This window comes from Astatotilapia calliptera, chromosome 7, assembly GCF_900246225.1.
Source record: "Astatotilapia calliptera chromosome 7, fAstCal1.2, whole genome shotgun sequence".
NCBI classification, from domain to species: Eukaryota; Metazoa; Chordata; class Actinopteri; order Cichliformes; family Cichlidae; genus Astatotilapia; species Astatotilapia calliptera.
This window is the reverse complement of record NC_039308.1, coordinates 57,289,442-57,297,333: the sequence shown is the minus strand read 5'-3', so window position 1 is coordinate 57,297,333 and position 7,892 is coordinate 57,289,442. Positions and strand designations below refer to the sequence as shown.

Here is a 7,892-nt window from a genome sequence, read left to right as displayed (position 1 = left end):
ATGTTTCACTCTCTTTGTGTGTCAGTTGCTTTTCTGCCCTGGCTCCTCCTCCCCTGCCCTGCCAATGAATGGGACCTTTGTGGGGGTTTTCCTGGCATTCCAAGGGAATTCTTTTGCAGGTGAGGGTACGCAAATACTCCCACCCTCTGACTCTTGCAGCTTACAAGTGAACATGCAAATATGCTCCAAGGTGTTTGCAGTGCTCAGCTGTGCTAATCTCAAAAGACTTGCAGCAACTACAAGGGTGTGATCACAAGAGCAGACAAAGTGGGAGGGAAGGATCCCATTCAGGTGAGCGACCATACGCATGCCTAGAAACATGCTCACTGGAGTCTAGTGCCACACAATGAGACACATTGTACAGATGAAGTGAGGCAGCAGACTGAGCTGATATTTGCTTTTTTTAACTATGAAGAATGGCTTTACAATAGCAGGAAGAGGGATCATCTAGGATCACAGGACAGTGCTGTTACCTGGTGTGGATAAGAGGAGTACCACTGAGTTGTATGAGTAACAGACTGGCAGAGGAAAACACCAGACACTACTCACACTGGGACACTGAAGGTGAGTGTGTGTTTGGGAAGACATTTCCATACTTAGTTTTTATGTATTTTGTTACCTAAACTAAAGGATGTAATAACTTCAATCAAGCGGAAGGCTGGAATTATTGGAGTTTACACCATATTTAACTGTTTCTCTAGTTTCATCATTCTTTGTCGCGTACACTCACTCGCTTTGTCTGCCTCAGCTTCCCTCTCTATTGTTAGAACTTGTCAAGACAACACCGCTTGCGGGCACATTTGACTGTTCTTATGCTGACTTATTAACTACCTTTGAGGCTCAGGGACACACTGATATGACTCAGTCTATCGTAGCGAGTAAATTTAGAGCAAATATTTTAACTTATCATTTAAACCAGTTACAATCCAGCTCGCTTTAAGTATTTAAGTACTTTTCTCACTGCTCAAAAAACACACTTTTATCTACAGTTATGATCAGAGTCCACGAGAAGAAGGACTTTGTTTCTCCTTAATCTCCCTTTTGAATTGCTCCTCACCCATCTTTATCTTTCTTGCCCTTTGATATCTACGCAGTTCTTCTTCTGTATATTGCTCACTTCATTCATGACTGCCAGTACATCGAGAATTGATATTTGAGTTGAAGATAGTGGAAAGTCGAATCAAAAATTGCTGCTGTGATGAAAAGTTGGCACCATATGGTAGATTTCTTGGCTGTGAATGTGCTTGGATCATAGCAGCAGCCTGATCTTGATGCCATCTAGTGACCGCTGTTAAGTGTCAAGAATATGTACGTGGCTCATTCAGTGGCGTCACACTACTTTGGCAGGAGATCTTCATGATAACAAAAAGAAAAGAGGGAAATGTAACAAGAAAAAAATTCATTTGAATTTGGAAACAAGATTTATATTTATTTACTTGAGTAACAGTGATAGTTAGATGTAATTTTTGTGTGTTTTCCAGCATCATGTTGCAGACAGTTGGGGAGTGGATCTGGTGGGACCGTTTGTGGCTGCCAGGAAATTTGTCCTGGTCTGCTTTAGAGGACAAGGAAGGTCGTGTCTATGCGAAAGTGTCTCATCTTTATGCCTCTCTACCCTGTGCCCTTTGCCTGCTTGTAGTCAGATACTTGTTTGAAAGGTAAGACCGCAAAGTATGTAAGTAAATATGCCTGTGTGTCAATGAGATTAGTAACGCAGTCATCTGGTTTTAGAATCCCAGGACTTTTTTGTGTTTAGGAGGAAGTGACCAGTTTTTGGTGCTGTTTCAGGTACTTTGCCACACCACTGGCTAATTTTTGGGGAATCAGGGACAAGATACGTCTCCCAGCAGAACAAAACCCTATACTAGAAAAATACTTCTGCAGCCAAACACGGGTTCCTTCTCAAGTGAGTTTTACTGCGAACACATGGATAATACAGTGATGTGAAGCCCCCACCCTGATCTCTTTTTTCAGACATATTTCATCATCATCATCATCATCATCATCGTTTATTTGTATAGCACTTTAAGAACACACCAGGCAGACCAAAGTGCTGAACAACACAGATATTTGTTACACTTATATTTTTTCAGGTCATCAACTGCAGCACGGTGGCACGGTGGTTAGCACTGTTGCCGCACAGCAAGAAGGTCCTGAGTTCAATTCCACCATCAGGCCGGGGTCTTTCTGTGTGGAGTTTGCATGTTCTCCCCGTGTTTGCGTGGGTTCTCTCCGGGTACTCCAGCTTCCTCCCACCGTCCAAAGACATGCAGCTTGTGGGGATAGGTTAATTGGATAATCCAAATTGCCACTAGGTGTGAATGGTTGTCTGTCCCTATGTGTTAGCCCTGTGACAGACTGGCGACCTGTCCAGGGTGTACCCTGCTTTTGCCCTATGACAGCTGGGATAGGCTCCAGCGCCTCCCGCGACCCTGAAAAGGATAAGCGGAAGCGAATGGATGGATGGATGGAAACAACCTTTATTATTAGACAAGGATAATCAGAGTAAATACAAAATGCAGTTTTTGAATTATGCTTTTTATTATTAAGGGGAAAAAAGTTGTCTGGACCTATGTGAAAAAGCAATGACCCATAAACCCCACAACTGGTTGTGCCACCCTTGTTATCAAGAACTACACTCAACAAAAATATAAACACAACACCTTTGTTACTGCTCCCATTCCCCATGGGATGGACGTAGAGACCTAAAATTCATTCCAGATACACAATATAACCATCCCTCCCAAACAGTGGTCACAAATCCGTCCAAATGTGTGGTAGTGGGCACATCTGCTATATTGAGATAATCCATCCCACCTCACAGGTGTGCCACATCAGGATGCTGATCTGACATCATGAGTAGTGCACAGGTGTACCTCAGACTGCCCACAACAAAAGGCCACCCTGGAATGTGCAGTTTTGTCTCACAGCAAAATGCCACAGATGCCACAAGCAATGAGGGAGCGTGCAATTGGCATGCTGACAGCAGGAATGTCAACCAGATCTGTCGCCCGTGCATTGAATGTTCATTTCTCAACCATAAGCCGTCTCCACAGGCGTTTCAGAGAATATGGCAGCACATCCAACCGGCCTCACAACCGCAGACCTCGTGTAACCACACCAGCCCAGGACCTCCACATCCAGCAGGTTCACCTCCAAGATCGTCTGAGACCAGCCACCCAGACAGCTGCTGGAACAATTGGTTTGCACAACCAAACAATTTCTGCACAAACTGTCAGAAACCGTCTCAGGGACGCTCAACTGCATGCCCGTCGTCCTCATCGGGGTCTTGACCTAACTCCAGCTCGTCGCCGTAACAGACTTGTGTGGGCAAATGCTCACATTCGATGGCGTCTGGCACGTTGGAGAGGTGTGCGCTTCACGGATGAATCATGGTTCACATTGTTCAGGGCAGATGGCAGCTGAGAATGTCCCAGTTCTTGCATGGCCAGCATACTCACCGGACATGTCACCCATTGAGCATGTTCGGGATGTGCTTGACCGGCATATACGACAGCGTGTACCAGTTCCCACGAATATCCAACAACCTCGCACAGCCATTGAAGTGGAGTGGACCAACATTCCACAGGCCACAATTGACAATCTGATAGACTCCATGCGACGATGTGTTGCACTGCATGAGGCAAATGGTGGTCACACCAGATAATGACCGGTTCTGGGTCCCCAGACCCCCAATAGCACAAAAAACTGCACATTCCAGGGTGGCCTTTTGTTGTGGGCAGTCTGAGGTACACCTGTGCACTACTCATGATGTCAGATCAGCATCCTGATGTGGCACACCTGTGAGGTGGGATGGATTATCTCAATATAGCAGATGTGCCCACTACCACACATTTGGACGGATTTGTGACCACTGTTTGGGAGGGATGGTTATATTGTGTATCTGGAATGAATTTTAGGTCTCTACGTCCATCCCATGGGGAATGGGAGCAGTAACAAAGGTGTTGCGTTTATATTTTTGTTGAGTGTATAATCAAGTCTTTAGAATAACTGAAACTTAATCTTTCACATTACAATGGACGGCTTATTTAAGGTCATGACAGAGTATTTCAATTGGATTTAAGACTGGACTTTGATTACGCTAATCTAAAACCTTTTATTTAAAAAAAAAAACTTTTTTTTTGAGCCATTAACGTAAATTTTCTGGTAGGTTTCAGATATGTGTCTCCCTATCTGACCGCGCTTGAGCTTCAGTCATCCAGGTCTTGAAGCAGGAGAGCAGTTCTGGGATATGATGCTCTTTTTCTGAAATGCTGTGTTAGTTTTATGTCACATGTAACAGGACTTAAACCAGTCCACAGAATTTTTTCCCCAAATATGAGCCGAGCCTTTGTGTTCTTTTTTGGTCAGCAGTGGTTTTCTCCTTGAAACTCTCACATAGATGTCATGTTCGACCAGTCTCTTTCTATGGTTGAATCATTAACCTTAACTGAGGCAAATGAGGTCTGCGCTTTTGCGACCTCCTGGACGAGCCTCCTTGGAGTGATTTTGATAGGTTGGATAGTCTTGGGAAGGTTCACCATTGTTCCAGGTTTTTCTCTATTTGTGGATAAGTGCCTTTATTATGGTTCAAGGAGTCCCAAAGCCTTTATAACCCTTTCCTGAAATGTCAGGAAAGGGTTGATGGTATTGGATTGGTTATTTCCTTGAATACTTAAAAGTGTAATTTAACTGCTGCATTTACTATTTACTCAGGTTATCTTTGTCTAATAATACCATTTGTTTGATGATCTGAAACATGTAAGGGTGACAAATATGACAAAAAAAAATAGTAAATGATTGAAAGTACAAAAGAAAAACAAATCCAGATTTTTGTTCAAATAAGCTACAGGTAAAATGCATTTTAATGGAACATCATAAAGTCTTTTTACGTGTGCATCACATCCCTTTAAACATGTTTGGTTGCCACAAATTTTAGTGGAATTGCACTGTTAAAGTGTGTTAATAATCAAAGACTAAAGCTTACTGCTTGTGTAACCTTGGAGAGGGTGCGTCCAAATGTGGAAAGGTTATAAACACTGGAATGTCTCCTGTTGTGTCTCAGGCTGACGTGTGGTCTCTGTGTAAGAAGACTGGCTGGCCAGAAAGGAGAGTTCAGGTGTGGTTCAGGAGGAGAAGGAACCAGGAGCGACCGGGGCTTCGAAAGAGGTTCAGTGAAGCCAGGTGAGCGTATGTCTGTGTGAACTGAAGATGCACTGATATGAAAAGATTAATGTCTATGCAAATATGTGACATTATGGCTTTTGCCTGTCAACAGTTGGAGATGTGCATTTTATCTTTTTGCATTTTTTGGTGGAATCCTAGCTCTCTATGATGTAAGTACTGGGACTGTCCTTACAAGGCATTAGTGAACAGCCAGCTTGGTTGGTTTGTTTCTCTGATATTCACGTCACACTCTCTGCTTTACTGTTTTCCTTGGATTTAGAAACCCTGGGTTTATAATCTAAGGGAAGTTTGGGCAGGTTTTCCTAAACAGGTATGTGCCTTTACCTTTGGTATTTGCGATGGATTACACAGTACAGCATGATGAATGACACAAAAACACACCTGCTTGTCCCCACACAGTCCCTTCTGCCATCACAGTACTGGTATTACATGTTGGAAATGGGCTTCTATCTTTCTTTGGTCTTCAGTCTCACATTTGATGTGAAACGAAAAGTAAGTGTACAAATGTGTAGAGTGACAATGAAGTAGTTTCATTTATTTTAATCTTGGAGGATTTGTTTTCTACCCACAATACAACCTCCCCCACTATGTTTTATGCAGAGCCAAAGGACAATCACGAGCTTTTTAATAAATAAACATTTTTAATAAATGTTTAATAAATAAATAATAGGTTTCAATTATTCAGGCACAACATATGCATTTCTGTATATTAGAAATAATAAGAAAATGAGCAACGTAAAACAAAATTGTTGCTTCTACTATACATAAATGAATCACACTTAAATGTGTAATCATCTCCCAAAGGCACATTTTGAGACAGAAAAATATTTAATGTAATAATGTCATTAGATTATTATTAGATTAGATTTCTGTGTTTTTAGAATACAGTTTTGGGGGCAAAGCCTGTTGTATTATGTGATCTTTGTGTCTTATTTGTCTTGTTTACTTTTAGGACTTTAAAGAGCAGGTGGTTCATCATATGGCCACACTGACTCTCCTGAGTTTTTCCTGGATTTCAAACTTCGTCCGTATCGGAACCCTTGTCATGGTTGTTCATGACTCTTCTGACATCCTACTCGAGGTCAGTGCTGTAGCTGTATTAGCTTTAGTGAGGGTACTTATACTTATGGGTATGTGGTGTTGCATTGTCAGTTAGTCAGAAAAAGACTGATTAAAATTTGAACTTCAGCCAGCCACTCTTTTGAAATGATTGCATCTGTATTTTTTTTATGATGACCTTTTTTTCTTAAAAAAAAAAAAAAATTTGTAAAGGTGGTGATCCAGCAAAAATCTGGCAGTGAACAATTTCTGAGGTGGCATGTAAAATAAGAAAACTCATTCTTTGTGTTTGGAGGATTTTTTAATGTGTCAAAATATACATAGATTTAAGTATAGAGTTACTTTAGGCATATTTGATGGCAAAATAGGTAACATGTATTTACTCTCCCCCCTTATAGGGTGCAAAAGTATTCAACTACGCCACGTGGCAGCAGACTTCTAACGGCATGTTTGTGGTGTTTGCAGTCGTCTTTATGGTGACAAGACTTATTGTTTTTCCTTTTTGGTAAGTATTTTAAAAGAAAAATTGCACCCTAGTGATGATCTTGATGATCTTAGTGTGATATGTTAAAATATTACGAGTGTGTTTTCCACAGGCTGATTCACTGTACATGGGTGTACCCACTGGAATTGTATCCTGCCTTCTTTGGCTACTATTTCTTCAACGTCATGTTGTTGGTTCTCCAGTTGCTCCACCTGTACTGGGCTGCTCTCATATTAAGAATGGTTTACAAGTTTATCTTTACCCAGGTGGGTTTACAGATGTCTCTGTGTCCATGCATGTGGGATGTGTGGGAATGTGGGGTATGTTTTATTTCTGTCTGTGTTGTTTATCCTCTTTGCTTATTTTCATCCTGCAGCTGGAAGGCGATGATAGGAGTGATAAAGAGGAAGATGACAGTGACCCACCGATAGAAAGAAACCACAAACCGAGTCACATGAATGGTTCTGGTGCCAGAGGCAGGGCCAATGGCCACTGAAACATACAGAGAGAAACAGAGAAAGATGTACAGCAGATATGTGGACATTTTTCTTCAAGTCTTTGGATTACAACTGTTAGAGTTTAACTGTTTGTAAAATGATAAAGCATATAGTATTATTCTAAAGCACAGAATATTATTGCATAGGTAACTGTGAAGGATTACAAAAATAAACTTGTATGACACTACATGCTTTCTGCAACTCCGTGACCACATGTTGTTTTACTCCACTCTTAAATGAAAAACAGAAATTCTTTTTCATTTATTTTGTGCTTTTGTATGTTGGTGGGAATAATTAGTAACAATAAAGACAAATATGAAAATGTATCAGAGAGACAGGTCACGCTGGAGAGGCGTAGCTGAGATAGTTTGGACATGTGCAGAGGGGAGAGAGTGAATATACTGGACAAATGATGTTGAATATGGAGCTGCCAGGTAGGAAGAAAAGAGGAAGACCACAAAGAAGATTTCTGGATGTAGTGAAGGAGGACATGCAGAGGGTTGGTGTAATAAAAGAGGATGCCTGGGGTAGAGTGAGACAGAGGCAGATGATCCGCTGTGATGACTTCCAAAGTGAGCGGCTGATATGATATGACAATATGACTTTTAGATCTCACATACATGGGTTATTCTATTTCAAATAGGACAAATTATAAACCATGAACC

General features: G+C 41.5%; 1 protein-coding gene across 2 annotated transcripts; it reads left to right on the top strand.

The window, feature by feature from the left end:
- Nucleotides 1-3: 3 nt before the first annotated feature.
- Nucleotides 4-7,428, top strand: cers3b (ceramide synthase 3b). Of its 2 annotated transcripts, XM_026177088.1 has the most exons (12): nucleotides 4-291; nucleotides 416-564; nucleotides 1,482-1,658; nucleotides 1,789-1,906; nucleotides 5,066-5,184; nucleotides 5,279-5,336; nucleotides 5,447-5,497; nucleotides 5,587-5,679; nucleotides 6,140-6,268; nucleotides 6,645-6,751; nucleotides 6,843-6,996; nucleotides 7,107-7,428. In XM_026177088.1, the coding sequence occupies exons 3-12, from the start codon at nucleotides 1,486-1,488 to the stop codon at nucleotides 7,224-7,226; spliced, it is 1,122 nt and encodes a 373-aa protein (XP_026032873.1). In that variant the 5' UTR covers nucleotides 4-291; nucleotides 416-564; nucleotides 1,482-1,485; the 3' UTR covers nucleotides 7,227-7,428. The 2 variants fall into 2 exon arrangements, with proteins under 2 accessions (XP_026032873.1, XP_026032874.1); XM_026177089.1 differs by lacking the exon at nucleotides 4-291 and having other exon boundaries at nucleotides 307-564.
- Nucleotides 7,429-7,892: the final 464 nt, after the last annotated feature.

Bases quoted from the DNA above. Each gene is read 5' to 3' on its own strand.
- cers3b (XM_026177088.1), top strand. From the start codon at position 1,486: ATGTTGCAGACAGTTGGGGAGTGGATCTGGTGGGACCGTTTGTGGCTG. The intron at 1,659-1,788 runs GTAAGACCGCAA...GTGCTGTTTCAG, and splicing joins GTCAGATACTTGTTTGAAAG to GTACTTTGCCACACCACTGG. The intron at 6,269-6,644 runs GTCAGTGCTGTA...CCCCCCTTATAG, and splicing joins CTTCTGACATCCTACTCGAG to GGTGCAAAAGTATTCAACTA.